Below are 18,178 nucleotides of genomic sequence, written 5' to 3'. Positions count from 1 at the left end.
CTCAATTAATGGCTCTTTTTCTGCTGGTTTGGAACTGTGAGAAATGGTTGGCTGAGTGGTTTGTTAAATTATAGGTGTTGCAGGTTGCTTTTTGAAATCCCGATAATTGTATCCTGTGTTTTTTATTTTTAAACCGTGTCGTAATTGTGCGCAGCGTTGCCTTTGTCCTGAACGGCAGCCCGAAGATGCCCAAAGCAAAAATAAATTTGGAGGGAAGGAGGGGGCGAATGTGTCGTAGCAATTATGGGAGCCAGAGGAGCAGCTGGACACGGCTTCCAGATTTTTGTTTTTCGCAGTCTCCTCTGAGGAGGATCTTTCTGCCTCGTGACTCCCAAAAGCAAAAGAATTGGTATCCTGTGTAGTGTCAGGAGACCTGGGTTCAAATCCTTACTCTGCTATTGGGTTCGTCACCCTTTTTCTCTCTCTCTAAGCTAATTCGCAGGGTTGTGGTGCTTTTAAAAATATTATTACCAATGTTCATTCAGTTTATATGCCGCCCTTCCTCCCAAAGGAGCCTAGCGCAGCAAACACATAATTAAAACAACATCATTGAAAACATTCCGAAAGCAATCTAACATTCTAATTGCGTTATTTCAGCCAATGATTTCAAGGTACGGAGGGAACAGGTGACAAACACTTTGTGGCATGCTGAGCTCCTTGGGGGCAGAGGAGGATAAAAATCAATGCAGTCTTTTATGCTCATTTCCCTTAATCCTGATTTCCTTGATGGCACGTTTTGAATTGCCTTTGTGTTCAGTTCTTCACTTTGTTATGCCAAATGCGGCCCCACAGAGCTCTCTTTTCCGGCCCCAGGGACTCTAGCCAGGCCCCGCCCCTTCAGCATGCGTGTTTCTGTCCTTGTGCATTTTTGCCCAGCTGGGATGTGCCCTTATTTATTTATTTCATAAGATTTATACACCCATTGATTGTAAAAACCAAACAAAACGTCGAAGCGTTTTACAAGGAGCTAAAACAGGGAAATCAAGGAAAATGCACACCCCTGCTTTAATACATACAAAAGTTAAAATACTAAAACAGATTAAAATTACCTCAGCTTCTGAATCATCTGGGCATCACAGAATTGTAGAGTTGGGACCCTGAGGGTCATCCAGTCCAACCCCCTGCAATGCAGAAATCTTTTGCCCAACTCAGGACTAGAACCCATGACCTTGAGATTAAGAGCCTTATGCTATGCACAGAGATAGGCTTGTCGGGGCGGGAGGTGTTTTTAACAGGCTCCGAAGAGCATACAGTGGAGGTGCCTGTCGTATGTCAATGGGCGGGGAGTTCCAAAGTGCAGACGCCTAAGTTCTTACAAAGGTGGAATGGGTGTTACGTGGTGCTTATAGTAGTTCCAATTCCACCAGTCGAAGTGGTCGAGTAAGGCGATCTCGTAGGTAAACTGGTCCCAAGTTTGTCACGCTCCGATCTGCTTGAGCTCTGAACATGGAACCCTAGAACTGTCATTTTGGGGGGGGGACCCCAAGGGCCATGTAGCCCAACCCCCGGCAACACAGGAATCACATGCCTCTTGCTTGCCTGGATAGAGGACAGAGCAGTGGTCAGCAAACTTCTTCAGCAGGGGGCCAGCCCACTGTCCCTGAGACCTTGTGGGGGGCTGGACTATATTTTTTTTGGGGAAAAATGAATTCCTGTGCCCCACAAATAACCCAGAGATGCATTTTAAATAAAAGGGCACATTATATTCATGTAAAAACACTCTGATTCCTGCTCCGTCCGCAGGCCGGATTTAGAAGGCGATTGGGCCGGATGCGGCCCGCGGGCCTTAGTTTGCCTACCCATGGGATAGAGTGTGAAGTGGTACTTTGGGTTACATGCGCTTCAGGTTACAGACTCCGCTAACCCAGAAATAGTACTTCGGGTTAAGAACTTTGCTTCAGGATGAGAACAGAAATCGTGCTCCGGCGGCACGGCAGCAGCAGGAGGCCCCATTAGCTAAAGTGGTGCTTCAGGTTAAGAACAGTTTCAGGTTAAGAACGGACCTACAGAACGAATTAAGTACGTAACCAGAGGTACCACTGTATCTCTCTCTGTGTATAGAAGCTAGTCCAGGCATAGGCAAACTTGGCCCTCCAGATTTTTTGGGGCTACAGCTCCCATCATCCCTAGCTAACAGGACCAGTGGTCAGGGATGATGGGAGTTTTAGTCCCAAAACATTTGGAGTGCCAAGTTTGCCCGTGCTTGAGCTAGCCTATTGTACAAAGGGAAAGCTAGCATTCATTGCTCTGGTCCCACCCACCACTCGCACGTGGCCCCCAGAAGGCCATGCGGCCCTCTGGCTGAAAAGGATTCCCTGCCCGCTTCTCCGTGAGCCAAGTCGGTGTGATTCTGCGGTTCTACCTGGGTGGAGCATGTGAAACACGAGCTTTGGTCAACCTCTTTGTTCTGGCTTCCTTTTTCCGGGTGGAAGAAAATGTAAGCCCCTCTTTGTTTTGCGAGCTGGCAGGTGTCCAGCATGGCCTCCCTGTTGCCCCGGGATCATTCCTTTGCTCAGCTCCTAAATACTAGACCCTTCTGCAACCTAGCCTGGGCCTGCTTTTGCGCCGTGGGGCGAGGCCTCCTTGTCAGGGCACCCTGGCTTCATTTTCTGTGTGGTCTGCTATGGGGGCCAAGCAAGGAGAGGAAGCTGGAAACTCAACTGCTCGATAGCCTTTTCCATATATATATATATATATATATATATATGCAGATTCTTTCTCTCCCTGCCTTCCTCTCTCCGCTGATATATATATATATATATATATATTGCAGATTCTTTCTCTCCCTGCCTTCCTCTCTCCGCTGAATGTTCTGAATGTTCGTTCGCATTGACCCCTGAGCCCAAGAGATGCGAAGCTGGAATTGGCTGAAAAGATTCATTTGTCTGTCGGGTCCAAGGAAGGGAGAAAAATAATAACGCAGCCCTTGGCTGAAAACGTTCTCTGGGGAGATGAGGAAGGAGTGGCTGCTTTGCGCCGAGCTCTCGGCCAATTTTTATATATTTTAAAAATATTAATCTGTTCCTCCTTTCTGGCCGCCCTCGAGCGCCTGCTCCCAGGAGCCCGGATAAAAGTTGGAGGGGGCCTTCGCACCTGCATTGCGTGGGCTGGCTTGGCTTTCCTTAACCTGCTCGAACCCAGCTCTTGGCTGCTAAAGGGAGCCCACCAAAGCAGCCTTGGTTGGGGGGCTGAGATGGGGCCTGATGGACAAAGGAAGCTGCCTTGGTGCTGAGGCCATCTCCATGCCATATACAGTGGTGCCTTGGGTTACATATGCTTCAGGTTACATATGCTTCAGGTTACAGACTCCGCTAACCCAGAAATAGTGCTTCAGGTTAAGAACTTTGCTTCAGGATAAGAACAGAAATCGCGCGGCGGTGGCACAGTGGCAGTGGGAGGCCCCATTAGTTAAAGTGGTGCTTCAGGTTAAGAACAGTTTCAGGTTAAGAACGGACCTACAGAACGAATTAAGTACTCAACCCCGAGGTACCACTGTACTTTTGAAATACCACAATGTTTAAAAATCCCCCAGAGGATTCTGGGAAATGTGGTTTGTTAAGGGTGCTGAGAGCTGACCCTTATTCCCCCTCATGGAGCGACCGTTCCCAGAATTCCCTGGGAGGAAAGGCTGACTGTTAAACCACTCTGAGTTTCCCAGGGAATTCTGGGAATGGTCGCTCCGTGAGGGGACTAGGAGTCTCCTAAACAAGCCCATAGCTCTCAACAAATGGCCGTACCCAATATTTTCTGAGGGGAGCCATAAGGGCCTAATGTGGTATGACGATGCTTTTAAGTATATCGTGCAGATGGGGCCATAGGCAGAGCCATAATAATAATAATAATAATAATTATTATTATTATTATTATTATTATTGCACTCCGCCCATCCAACTGGGTTGTAGCTACTCTGGGTGGCTATGCCTAGGCCACATTTGGATGGAGGATAGAAAAGGGTCTGTGAGTGTGTCTTAAAACTACCCTGCTCTACAATAGTCTCATTTGCATGTGTTTCCCCACCCACTTTTGTCTCTGGCTCCACCCACCACTGGTCTGCGGCCCCTGGAAGGTTGCCTTTGAACAAGAGGTGGCCCTTGGACTGATGAATCCCCTCCTGTGATTGGGCTCTTGTGCATGTCTTTGGAGCATTCGCAGAGTGATGAGATCTGTATGGGCCCAGCCACCGTCTTTCTTGAGATGAACAAGAGGATTCTGCAGATAACCTTTGCAATTTGCAGTGTTTCTAAGGCAGGGGAACTCTGTGTGTGTGTGTAACACGTACATATATAAACTTCAAATTCTTGCTTCTTGTTCTGCGTTCTAATTGTGGAATAGCAAGAGTTGGAAGGGACCCAATGGCCATCTAGTCTCAACCTCCTGCAATGCAATTTATATACAAAATATAAAACTCCTGAAGCAATACAAGAATTAATTTGGAGGAGAAACTTGTTGCAGAGAGTCACTGTTAATAGCCATCGGGTGTGTGTGTGTGTGTGTGTGTGTGTGTAAAAAAATTACTGGATTCAAATGTATAATACATTATAATTCTCACTATTGAGAATTCACTGTGGTTCTCTGACTACTCTCCGTAACAATTTCCCCTCCAAATTAATTTGTGTATCGCTTCGGAAGTTTTATATTTCATATATGAATTGCATCGCAGAGGGTTGCACTACAAATCGGTGTTTCCCGACCTTTGGCCTCCAGCTCTTTTTGGACTACAACTCCCATCATGCTTAGCAAGACCAGTGGTCAGGGATGATGGGAATTGTACTCCGAAAACAGCTGGAGACCGGAGGTTGGGAAACACGGGGTTAGACGATGGTTGGGTTCCTTCCAGCTCTGCTATTCTGTAATGCCATAAATTGTAATGTCCTTTAGCTGCCTGCAATAACGTTGATTGGGTCGACAGTGAGAATTCCAAGAAACAAGCATATGCAACGTTTTTCGTTTAATCTGTAGGCATGCGCTCTTGCTCTGGAGCCCTGCCAGCTTCTCATTCAGCTCTCCATTCTGGAAGAGATTCCTATGGAGCCCTTTGCCCCCCCCCCCCCCCACACCCGACCGTGCTGTAACTAAAACATATTTTTCTCCTCTCCCCTTCCAGACTGTGGAGCATGGATTCCCTAACCAGCCCAGCTCCTTGGCCTTCGACCCCAAGCTACGAATCATGGCCATCGGCACCAAATCGGGAGCGGTGAAAATGTATCCTTTTTGCTTTGGCTTGGGCATCTCTTCCATGACACCAGAGGAAGGGCAAGGTAAGGGTTGACTTGCATCTACAGAGCTTCCCGGTGGGCACCCTGTTGGGAAATGGCCGTCTGATCTGGAAATGCGGCCCTCCCGGCCCTCCCTGTTCCCCTTTCTGGCCCACAGAATTCTTCCCAAGCCACACACCCTCCCACCTCCTTGCATCCTTCAGTTGTCCTCCTTTGCACCCCAAGTGTGCATCTGGATTGTGTCCTTGAAGAATGATAACGTCTCTTGCTTGTCTGGGTGGAGGACTGAGATGGTGTGGGTGTGGGTGTGTGCTCTGGATCTGACCTACTACCCTCTTTCCCTCCCCATTCCTTCCTTACTCTTTCCCGAACCAGTTTTCCCTTCTGTTGTGATTTCATTATTTGCATCTATATTTGCATCCTGTTTTGAATCTAAAGTGCCACCTCCAGATACATAAAGCTAATTTGCTTTGCTTACATTTTTTTTGGAATTTTCTGTTTCTGTGTTTTCAAAAACAATGGAACTGACCTGCTGCACAAAGGTAAAATGTGCATCAGTTGCTCTGCCTACTTTTAAAAAATTAATCTGTTCCTCCCCACCCTCGATCGCACGCTCCCAGAAGCCCAGATAAAGGTTGGAGAGGGCCTTCGCACCTGCATTGCGTGGGCTGGCTTGGCTCTCTTTAAACTGCTCAAACCCAGCTCTTGACCGCTAAAGGGAGCCCCCTAAGCGGCCTGAGTGGGGGCTAAGATGGGGCCTGAGGGACAAAGGAAGCTGCTGCTTGTTTAAAACACCACAAGTTTTAAAAGGCATGGCTTCCCCCAAAGGATTCTGGGAAATGTGGTTTGTTAAGGGTGCTGAGAGTTTATGCTTATTCCCCCTCATGGAGAGACCATTCCCAGAATTCCCTGGGAAGAGGGGCTGACCGTTAAACCACTCTGAGATTTCCAGGGAATTCTGGGAATGGTCGCTCCGTGAGGGGAATAGGGGTCTCCTAAACAACCCCAACACCCTCAACAAATGGCAGTTCCATATATATTCTGAGGGGAGCCATAAGGGCCTAAAGTGGTATGATACTTGTAAGTACAGTGCTGCCTCGCAAGACGAAATTAATCCGTTCCGTGAGGCTCTTCGTATAGCGGTTTCTTCGCCTTGCGAAGCAAGCCCATTGACAGCTTAGCGGATTAGCGCTATTAGCGGTTTAGCGGCTTGGATCAGCTGATAAGTGGCTTATCAGCAGATCAGCTGATAAGCGGCTTAGGGCTTAGGAAAAGGGGGAAAAAAGGGGAAAACCCCTGCAGGAACTCGCAAGACATTTTCGTCTTGCGAAGCAAGCCCATAGGGAAATTCGTTTTGCGAAGCGCCTCCAAAACGGAAAACCCTTTCGTCTATCGGGTTTTCCGTCTTGCGAGGCGTTCGTCTTGCGGGCCACCACTGTATATCGTGCAGATGGGGCCATAGGCAGAGCCATAATAATAATAATAATTTTATTTGCACTCTGCCCATCTGACTGGGTTGCAGCCACTCTGGGCAGCTATGCAAACACTGGCCTGGCCTAGGCTTTTGCTTCTGGCACCACCCATTTCTGGCATGTGCCCCCTGGAGCTTTTCCCGGAAGGGAATGTGGGCCCTGCATTAAAAAAAAGAGGCTCCCCATTCCTGGCCTTCCTATTACCTGCCCTTTACCCTGATGTCCCAGGTTGCAGCAATTAAAAAAAAAAAAAAACAGGTTAAAAACAGTGTTTAAAACAACTTGCAACCACAGGAATAAGGCAGGTCCTAAAATATCCCCCTCAGGTGTCCAAAGCCAGGGTGAAAAGGTGTGTTTTCAGCATTTTCCGGTAGCTGTATACTGAAGGTGTCAGGTGCAGCTTTGTGGGGAAGGAAATTCACAACTTAGGGGCTGCCACAGAAAATGGCCTCTCTTCCTGGACCACCTTGGCTTCTGAGGGCTGAGGAACTACCTCTGCTGATCTCGGTCCCTGAGTGGGTCTTTAGTGAGAAGCCGTTTTTTTCAGGTATCTGGGGCCTGCATTGCTTAGGGCAGGGGTGCCCAAACTTTTTCAAAGAGGGCCAGATTTGATGACGTCAACATGCGTGAGGGCCAACCAAAGTTGTTGAGCTTTTTAAAGGATTTTACTCCAGGAGATAGACTGCCACAGGGGCTGTATTAAACCGACCGGTGGGCCGGATTATGCCCCCGAAACAGACTTTGGACATGCCTGGTTTAGGGCTATAAACACCAACATGAGCACCTTGAATTGGGCCTGGAAACAAATTGGCAGCTAGCTAACCAAGGAACTAATCCCTGAGGTGCAAAAATGTCGTTTTGAGCAGAGTTCAGATGTTGTGTGTGGCTAGGGCTCAGGGTTGCAAATATTTGGCACATTGGTTGAGAGCTGCAGATGCAGAGTGATCTAAGCCAGATATTGGAACTTTACAGCTCTCTAGACATTTGCATATTTTAGAGCGAGTGAGAAGTCCAGGACCCGCTCTTGCCTTACCGTTCTTGCTACTGATCTTTGGGGGGGGGGGGGCTGCTCAACAGGAGGTGGGTAGGGCAGTTCCATACTGAAAAATGTTCCTGGACTCCAACTCCAATCAGCCCCAGCCAGCAAGGCCAGTCATCGGCGACGATGGAAGTTGTAGTTACGCAGCATTTGAGGAACTGCAGATTCCTGTACCCTGATCAAAACCTTTGTTTCTTAAAAACTGTGGACCCATGAAAGCCCCTGGTGGTTTTATCAGAAAAGAAGCATGGGCTCTTACCTAGCGGGTTTCAAGTGCAATATTCATAATAATCCTTACAACCCTGCATGGTAGGCAGGTAAACAGAGGAGAGGTTTGGACTGGGTTCTCAGCTTGCTCTTGGGCGTCAAGTTTTAGAAGGACGACAGCAGACCATTTGCAACGACTCAGGGTTCCTCATCTGCGGAGTTCTTGGCAGTTGTGCTTTGGATCGAGTGAGGCCCCGAGATCTGCCAGGGACTTCCTAAACCTCAATGTGCAAGGCTTGGTTTCCTTGCTGCAGGTGCTGGTGGCCTTGACATAGGCTGATGGCAAAGCTTTTGTACCAAGGGAGGCCCAGTGTTCAATTCTCAGCGTCACTGGCAAAAAGAATCAAATCGGTCTGCATCCCTCCTTCCATCAAATCTCCTCCCCCCCCCCCCCCGTTACAAATGAGAGAGAGAGAGAGAGAGATATGTATGTGGTATTCAGGAACCTTCCTATTCTCGGAATATAACAAATCCATAAGGCAGGGAGATGTTTTGCAATTCTTCTTAACTCTGGGTGGAATTCATTGCAATGCTAAGGAGGTCATTCCATCAGCACAAGAGTTTCTGCTTGCTCAACAAGGCCATCTCCCCTCTCCTCCAACCCCATGCCATTCTGAGAGCTTCACCCCTCCAGAGCAGATTTGCGGGGAGGGAAAACCCCATGGCATTAGTGGGAGTCCTATGGCTGGCTTCCGTTAGCAGAATGAGGTTGTTGAATCTGCCCCTTAGTGTCAGGGTTTCCCCGGAGCACTGGCCTTCAGCTGGTGGGTCAGGACTCACTTGTGAGTTGTGGCCTGATCCAAGGTTGGGTTCCAACAGGACCACTGCCACCAGGAAAATATGTTGTAAGAGATTAAGAAACAGGTCTCAAGTGCATGTTTGGGTTAAAAGTGGGTCCTGTGTTTTTGAAAAGGGTTGACAATACCTGCTCATCACAAAGTGAGAAACAGATCCTTTCATTGTCTCCACCTTTGCATGTGGGGCTGTGTATCGATTATCAAGCCACCTTACTTTTGGTGCTGTTTGTTCCTCCATTGAAGCCAATGGAATACCCACCTGCTCTTCTCCTGCCTGTAACTTCAGTGTTTTCAGTCCCATATGGCATACAGTTTTCAGGCATGTTCCTATCCCTCCAGCCCCGGACATCAGACATGCCAATTTTCAAGTTTTCTGTGTTTTCTGTGTTTTTTTTTAAGAGGCAATTAAAAAAACATAAAAGTTTCCTGCATTCCTTTTCCTCCTTCGTCTTTCCTGCTCGTAGCTGTGACGTTGCACCAGCTAATGAGGAGGAGCGCCACCTCTGAGGGGCGTGTGCCCCAGACAGGATGATGGAGTTGGTGCAACAGGTGTAATCCTCGTGGCATCTCCTCTCTGGCCTTCCTAAATTGCAGGTGGAGGTTTAAATTACGGGGTCAGGCCTTGGGAGCCACCTGTTTGTGTCAACCACCTGTTTTTGTCATTCCCGGGGCAGGCAGGGAGTAGCATGGAAGTTTTCTTGCTTTGCTTTGCTGCTACTGGCTTCTGTGGGGGAGAGGGTGAAAGAGAAGCTCTTTTCCTTTTCATCACCTTCCCTGGAGGTGCAGAGGCAGCCAACGCCCATGGGACACCTTGGGTGTCATCGTTGGGTGCAAGGGAATTTAGAGGGAGGAAAGTCACGAGGGGACTGCATTCTCCTAGTTCTTGAGCCTTCTCTGCCAACCAGAAAGTGTCCGAGCCTGAGTTAAGGTGCCAGCTTTGATCTGTACAAATGGATTGGGATTTGGTGAGGCTGGAGAATTCATGTTTTAAGAAAACAGACTTGACCCCGCACTTCGTGGACTAATGCATGGCAGGAAAGTAATTGGGCCTCTTTCATTGTGCGTACTTGGCCAAATTTTGTGATAGCTTTCTTGGCACGTGCCTTCAAAACGTGCTGTGATGCGTTGAAAGATGCCCTGCTTTAGGATGAAGTAGACTTAGGAATGTGAACAGAGCAGAAAGGAAAGCTAAAAGGCAATCAAGTTCCTGGTTCTGGTTTTGCTGCCCTCCAAGGAAACCTGAGCTGTTGCTCCTGCTATTCTTAGGGAGTGCTCGTTTTTTTCTAACTCTTGTGTTTTGATTTTTAAGTTCCTGCTGTGAACTGAGGTGGAGAGCTGGGGTGCAAAGTTGGAAGGGCAATTCTGGAGCCCTCTACCCGGGTTGTTGTCGAACGCAGTTGATGATTTGGATTTGGGGTGTGTGTGTTTTGTTTGAAGTTGCAAACAAGGGCCTGGAAGCCTTAACTTGGTGCAAAGCAAGGAGCAACACCCCCCCCCACTTTCCAATAAGGGTCTTCCCCTGCCCTTTTGGAAGGAATCTGAATAGATGCCGTTTTTTTCCGGAGGGCTGCAGGAATCTTGGCTTCTAAAACGGGCTCTTTTAAAGCCTCGGCACAGGCATCGCTGCTAAGATGTGCCGTCTCCATGGAGTTCAGAAGCTCAGGAATAGAATGCAGAGGAACATTCTCCCTTCTCTCTTGTCTTTCTCTCCCCCCCAGCCCCAGCCTCTGTCTTATTTGCTCTTGCACCCCACGTTCTCCTCTTCCCCTCTCCAGGAATGGCTCAGGATTGTCAATATGCTAAAAAAAGAAATAAAACACAACATGCATATTTAAAATGCACGGTATTGTCTTTTTAGCACATTCCCCCCCCCCCCCAGTAAAAAGTTGAGGCGTGACAGTAAAAATTAAATATTGGTGTGGAAGCTAGTAATCCAGTCTGGTTATAGCGGCCAGACTACCTGACCCATTGCACCACATCACCTCTAAGATGATTCCTGTATTTCCGGGGCTGGACTAGGTGACTCTTGGGGGGCTCCTTCCAACTCTTATCATTCAACGAACTTTAGGTGTGCTTTTTTGTCCGTGTGTGTGTGTGTGTGTGTGTGTGTGCGTTTTAATGACTTCTATTACTTTTTTAAAAACTGCTGCTGTTCAGATGTACAGACCTCGTTGGGAAGTAGGGGACGCAAACGTTCTCTCCAGGCACAAATGTGGTGCTTTCTGAACAGCGGAATTTGGGGCGTCCAATTTTTTTTGCGGTTCTTTGTAGTCTCAGCCCCCTGCCGCTTGGCTTTCTCTCTCCTCTCCTTCTCTCTCTCTCCCCCCCCCCTGCCCTTTCTGGGTCTGTAGTTGTGCTGGAAGGGCCCAGCCGTGCTGGCTTCAGTTCAGGACATGCGTGAGTTGGGAAGACAATGGGAGAAATGGGCTTAAGAACAGAGGATAAAAGTTCTCAAGTAAGTTTGGCTGGGGGGCCAGGAGGGGAAAGTTCTCCACATCCTAGCCAGGCCAGGGGAGGAAGTAGCTGAAGGGGTAAAAATAAAAGCCGCGACACCGGTGCCTAAAGGGAGTCTTCCTCTCCTCCGGAGGGGTCTTGGTAGGGAATGGCTCTTCCCAGGGAAGGATGCCAAGGAGAGTTGGTGGGAAGGTCGAATGCTGCAAAGCACCCCCACAACCCATAAAATAAATAAATAAATCCTGGTGGTGGTTGGCTGCTGATTCTGGCTTGGCAAAGACTGAATATGCACACAATCTCTCTCCTCTCTCTCTCTCTCTCTTTTACTCTGCTAAAGAGATGAACATTTGCGGCCAAATTTCTGAACAGGCAGGAAACTTTCCCTGGTTTCCTTCTTGTGTGTTACCCATTGCTGAATACTGTATTAGATTGATTTCTCCGCAGGTAAGGTGGTAAGGGACGCAGGTAAGGGACGCGGGTGGCGCTGTGGGTTAAACCACAGAGCCTAGGGCTTGCCGATCAGAAGGTTGGCGGTTCGAATCCCCGCGACGGGGTGAGCTCCCGTTGCTCAGTCCCTGCTCCTGCCCACCTAGCAGTTCGAAAGCACCTCAAAGTGCAAGTAGATAAATAGGTACCGCTCCGGCGGGAAGGTAAACGGCGTTTCCGTGTGCTGCTCTGGTTTCACCAGAAGCGGCTAGTCATGCTGGCCATGACTGGACATAATGGTCAGGGGTCCCTTTACCTTTAAGGTGGTCTCTGACCCCATTCGCGCCGAACGTTCAAGGCACTGCAATACCACTTTTTAAACAGTCATGCTGAGAGGGTGCTGAGAGTTGTTCGGAGACCTCCCCTTGCCCCTCACAGAGCTACAATTCCTGGAGTGGTCTAACAAACTCGTTTTGGGGTGTGTTTTGTACCCATTGCTGAATTTTCGATTGGCTGCTCTGTAGGGTTGGGCTCACTCTGATCACATTCACACCATGCCTTCGATTTACTGTGATGCCACTTCAAAAACACTCACGGCTTCTCCCAAATAATCTTGGGAGATGTAGTTTGTTAATTTCTGCTGGGCATTAAAGGTAAAGGTAAAGCGACCCCTGACTGTTAGGTCCAGTTGTGAATGACTCTGGGGTTGCGGTGCTCACCTCGCTTTACTGGCCGAGGGAGCCAACGTTTGTCCACAGACAGTTTTTCCGGGTCATGTGGCCAGCATGACTAAGCCGCTTCTGGCGAAACCAGAGCAGCGCACGGAAATGCTGTTTACCTTCCCGCCAGAGCGGTACCTATTTATCTACTTGCACTGGCGTGCTTTCGAACTGCTAGGTTGGCAGGAGCTGGGACTGAGCAACGGGAGCTCACCCCGTCGCGGGGATTCAAACCGCCAACCTTCTGATCAGCAAATCCTAGACTCAGTGGTTTAGACCATAGCACCACCCACGTCCCAAACTGGGAGTTAGGAGGCTCCAATACCACTCCCAGAGCTACAATTCCCAGAATTCCCTGTGAAAAGGAATTGATTAATCCGCTCTGGGAATTGTAGCTCCATGAATGGGGAATGGTGTGTGTTGGGGGGAGGTTTTGTAATGGCTCACAGCATCCTTAACAGGCTACAACTCCCAGAATTCTCTGGGGGAAGCCATGGCTGTTTAAAATGGTATCATAGTGGTCTGAATGTGGCCTCCCTCTCCCTCCCTCCTTGGTCTGTCAACATAGAATTGTAGAGTTTGAAGGGAGGACACAGGGGTCATCTAACCCAACCCCCTGACATGGGGCTCGAACCCACAACCCTGACATTAAGAGTCTCATGCTCTCTGTCCCGCTTGGGTCAGTTACAAGGCAGAATGTCGGTCAGCCGACTTGTATCCCTCACCCAGGATTAATGCAAGTTCCCCACTTCTCGCCCCTTGATCGTACCCAGATGTGCACAGTTCCAGGCTTGGTTGCCAAGCACCTAGTTCTGCACCCTATCCTAATGGATTATTGACCAGAAGCACATGCTGCTTTGATTGGGCTTTGCTTAATTGCATCTTGCAGATATTGCTCCCTTCGAGGATGTGGGTGCAGGCAGCCCAGCGCTTCCAGGGGGACAACCCCCCCCCACCACTGTCACCCCTCTTCTCACCACAAGAGTGAAGCTGGATAGGTGGGGGTTTTCTGTCCCGCCCTTTCGGGGGGGGGGCGCTGGGTTAACGGGCTACAGCACGGTATAACTTTTAGATGCCCCAGGAAACCAAGAAATGTGTGTGACCGACTTTATTGAGGTTGCCTGGACCCAGGCTTGCAATATCTCCAAGGCATGCTTGTAGTCCTTTATAAAAGTCATTTTTAATGACTGATTTGCGTTGGGTCGGATTATTATATTGTGATCTGTGTTGCATATTTTGTTGCTTCTTCAACTCGTCAGTGTGCCTTGTGCATGGCAGTACAGGAAGGCAAACGAAAAGGGGAGTTAAAAATTAAATGAACATTATGAAAGGGAATTGAGAAAATTCCAGACGTCCTTGTGGGGGAACAGAATGGGGATAATCTGATTTTCCATTCATTTTTCCTTTGGATGCTTGGCAGGTGAGCTCCTAGAAGAGGGCCTCTCAGGAAGAACAACAGCCCTAGCACTTTCCCCCTTCATGAGGGCTAGAAGCTTGGTCTTTCTCGATATGTAAGATTTAAGACAGCCGAGATTCTTGGGATTCTCTGGAGGTTAACTCCATTAACATTCTCAAAACATTTGCAGGCCTCTTGGATCAGACACAGTAGAATGTGAAATTCAGGCCTGGAGGAATCTGTGATTAAAATTAGCTTTTAATCTCTGAAAGCATCAACTTCTATTCTTCCACAATAAAACCAAGCCCAGACCCTACAGTTTACTGCAGTGACAGGTAAAATAAAAATGCCCCCTGACACCTCCTGTAAAATAAAAATTAAAAAAATCATCTGCCTTCAGGGCTTTTTTTTTTTTTTAAAGTTCACCCCAAAAAATAAAATTAAGCGGGCCACTTTTCCTGGTATCGGGTCAATGAAGCGTCTCTTATTATGAATGGAGAGCCTGTCTTGCTTCTGTTACTGGTGGCTGCAATGCAGGAATTTGCCCAGTTGGTCATCGCTGCCCGCCTCCCCTCCTTCGACCCAGGCCCCCTCCTTGCCAGCCGCACATAGCCAGAGGTCTAGGGAGCCGGAAGTGGGGGGGGGGGTGATGGCTAAAAGGTCTTTGGTTGGCGTGAATGCCTGTTGGCTGGATTTGGGAAGCCGCTGTTGCTGGGGGGCCCTGGCTTGGCAAGAATTTGAGGGGGCGTCTTGACGTGTGGGGCAGGGTGTAGGGGCAGAGGGGCTTGCGCTGGAGGCGAAACAGCAAAAGGAAGAAGGGTGACGCATCTTCATTTTCCCTCCAGAGAGCTGAGCTCAGTCCAAGGGCCGGATTCCCTCCTGGGCAAGCTTTCGGAGGGCCACATGGTCAAAAGGGGTGGAGCAAGCGTATCTCAATTTTTTTGCTTTCGTACAGTAGGGTAGTTTCTGCGCCCCGCTCTGCCGTCCATTCGGGCAAGCAGATCTGAACTCTTCATGCTCAAAAGCATATTTTCGGACCAGTATACCTGAAGGAGCGTCTCCACCTCCATCATTCTGCCTGGACACTGAGGTCCAGCGCCGAGGGCTTTCTGGCGGTTCCCTCGCTACGAGAGGCCAACTTACAGGGAACCAGGCAAAGGGCCTTCTCGGTAGTGGCACCCACCTTGTGGAATGCCCTCCCACCAGATGTCAAAGAGAAAAATAACTACCAAACTTTTAGAAGACATCTGAAGGGAAGCTTTTAAAGTTTAATAGGTTATTGTATTTTAGTGTTCTGTTGGAAGCCGCCCAGAGTGGCTGGGGAAACTCAGCCAGATGGGCGGGGTATAAATAATAAATTATTATTATTATTATTATTATTATTATTATTATTATTAAGAACCCTCGCCCTCGCTGAAGAAATCTGCAAAAATTAAGTTTTGCCCCCTAAAATGACATGCCCTAGGGGTACAATGCACTCACACGGCCTGTGGGAGCTCCTGCCTGTAGATTTCTGTGTCTCAGTTCATGGTATTGTCACTTTGAGTTGCTCGCTGCTGTTCCTTAGTTCACAAACTTGTCATTTTGGGGTCACGGTGAGGACCTCATCTGCCTCTGGCGCTGTCTGCCTGGGTCTGCTGCAAGACGATGGGCTGAGTGGGTTTTGCACGCATGGTTGAAGCCCAGAAGCCATGGCGGTTCCAGTGTCCGCCTGCATGATGCAATCGAAGCACCACTGCACCACATGGCTTTCCCCCAAAGAACTCTGGGAGCTGTAGTTTGCTAAGGGAGAGACTTCTAGTCCCCTCGCAGGGCTACAATTCCCAGAGTTCCCTGGGAAAGAGGGAAGCAATTGTTAAACTGCTCTGGGAATTGTAGCTCTGCGAGGGGAAGGGGGGGGGTGCAGAGTCTTCTAATGACTCTCAGCACCCTGGACAAAAGTATAGCTTCTGGGATTGTTTGGGGGAATCCACTGCTGCTTTAAGGGGTTATGACACTGCTGTAAATGTACAATGCACATGGACCTTGGACAGTGTTCGAAATTAGCCAGGCGCCAGGCGCATTTTGCCTCTGGCTTCTGACCACTTGCTACTACGTGAGGATGCCTGGGCGCCAGGATGGTGCCTGACATCTCCACCACCTGGAGATCCTTGGATCTAGACCAGCCTTTCTCAACTTGTGGGTCCCCAGATGTTGTTGAACTACAACTCCCATCAGCCCTAGCTAGCAAGGCCAGAGCTCAGGGAAGATGGGAGTTGTATTTCAACAACATCTGGTGACCCACAGGTTGAGAACCGCTGATCTAGACTGTTTTCACACACTAATACCCCATCCTGTAGGATTCTATCTGTTTTACTGTATTTTTATCTGCAAAATTGGGATGAATTTCAGGAACCAATGTGCTTTTTTTGTACAGCCTGAGCAGGAACAGTAACTGTTAAGAAAAAGAGTTAGGAATAGGCTAATATATATGTTGGTCAAGTGACTTTTCTTCTTTTGAGTTCCAAGTTCTTGATCTAGCTCAAGGTTGTCATCTGAACAAGCCAGATGTTTAACTGAGAAACAATCACTGTCAGTCCATCATTTGAAAAATAAGACTTTTGAGCTGTCTTGCCCCAAAATGTCAACTAGACGTTCCGTTTTGGCGACTGCAACCTTTAAGTTTAAGGAGCCATTTGGCACCTAGCTTATATATCTGAGTTTCTAACCACTGACCTCAGGTGGTGACAGATTTCCAATGTCTCCAACTGAGAACACTTTTTCTTCTTCTTCAGCCTTGTTCTCATTTAGCTCAGGTATGGAGAATTCTGTGGCCCTTGAGAAGTTGTTGAGCTACACCTGCCTTCGTCCCTTACCATTGGCTATGCTGGGCTGGGGCTGCTGGGAGTTGGAGTCCAACAACATTTTTGAGGGCCACAGGGTGTCCCCACCTCTGCTTTAGCTGGAAAGCCAAGGATTCCCAGCTTGGTGCAGTGCCTAGATTCTGCCATTGAGTTCTGGCTCCTCTTCATATTAAAAAGGCAATAACGCCACAGGAGTTGTTTTTAAAGAGCAGCTTTTGCTAACTCGGTACATCATCAGACTTCAGTTATCTGCAAAAGAAGAAAAATACAAAACGAAATAAAAAACCGCTTGCGCCTTTGACTGTGCACCACTGTGGTTGCAACGGGGAAGTTGATTGGTAGGAAAGATCAGCCGGGAAAGTGCTAAGTATCAGAAGGATGGCTTTGTGTGTGTTTGCGGTGGTGGGACGTTTGTGATTTGTGAAGGCGTAGATCTGCCCACAGTGATAAGCTTTGTGCTTGAGTTGCTCTGCTTCTGGGTGCAGGCTTGGGCTCCTGTGTATCAATGGGTTCCCCCAACTCACCCCAAAAATGTACATAGCATCATAGAATTTTAGGTTCATAGTCCAACCCCCTGGAAAGCAGGAATCTCAGCTAAAGCATCCATAACAGATGGCCACCAACCTCTGCTTAAACCTCCCCCAAAAACCTTCCGAGGTCATCCGTTCCACTGTCAAACAGCTCTTGCCCTCAGAAGGTTCTTCCTAAGATTTTGTTGGAATCTCATTTCTTGTAACTTGAAGCCATTGGTTCAAGTCCTAGCCTCCAGAGCTGGAGAAAACGAGCTTGCTCCACCTTCCACATGACAGCCCTTGAGATATTTGAAGATGGCTCTCATATCTCCTCTTGGTCTTCTCTTATCCAGGCTAAATGTACCAGGCTCCTTCGACCGTTCCTCATTAGGCTTGGTTTCCAGACCCTGGATCCTCTTTTTTTTTTTTTTTTTGTAAAGGGACCCCTGACCATTAGGTCCAGTCGTGGCCAACTCTGGGGTTGTGGTGCTCATCTCACTTTATTGGCTTACGGAGCCGGCATACAGCTTCCGGGTCATGTGGCCAGCATGACTAAGCCGCTTCTGGCGAACCAGAGCAGCGCATGGAAACTCTGTTTACCTTCCCACTGGAGTGGTACCTATTTATCTACTTGCACTTTGACGTGCTTTTGAACTGCTAGGTTGGCAGGAGCAGGGACCGAGCAATGGAGCTCACCCCGTTGCGGGGATTCGAACCACTGACCTTCTGATCGGCAAGTCCTAGGCTCTGTGGTTTAACCCACAGTGCCACCCGCGTCCCAGACCCTGGATCCTCTTGGCCAACCCTCCTCCACACACGTTCTTAGATCTTTCAGCCTAACCTACCTTGCAAGGTCGTAAGGAGGATAAAGCAAAACACACTGTGGGTGCATGCACAGTTCCTTGGAGGAGAGTCAGGAGATAGATGTTAACACAGGCCAAATGCCCTGTAATAAATTAAGTTAGTCGTATGCTGCATTCTTTGATCTTTGCAAATAAAGCTTCTTTCCGGCGTCTGAGATGTGAGGATATGCCTGA

General features: G+C 48.6%; 1 protein-coding gene across 6 annotated transcripts in view; it reads left to right on the top strand.

Moving 5' to 3' along the window:
- LLGL1 (LLGL scribble cell polarity complex component 1) overlaps positions 1 to 18,178 on the top strand; it is an 85,675-nt gene that overhangs the window by 18,849 nt on the left and 48,648 nt on the right. For 5 of the 6 annotated variants that reach the window (XM_079953700.1, XM_079953699.1, XM_079953698.1 and 2 more), the window contains exon 2: positions 5,105 to 5,202. In XM_079953700.1, coding sequence (XP_079809826.1) covers positions 5,105 to 5,202 — 98 coding nt within the window. Of the gene's footprint in view, positions 1 to 3,657; positions 3,776 to 5,104; positions 5,203 to 18,178 lie in introns of those variants that run through there. The other variant, XM_079953701.1, reaches the window with a different exon arrangement.

Source organism: Podarcis cretensis (assembly GCF_951804945.1).
Source record: "Podarcis cretensis genome assembly, chromosome: 14".
Lineage (NCBI taxonomy): Eukaryota > Metazoa > Chordata > Lepidosauria > Squamata > Lacertidae > Podarcis > Podarcis cretensis.
The sequence above is the reverse complement of the archived record's forward strand: the minus strand, read 5'-3'. Positions and strand labels throughout refer to the sequence as shown.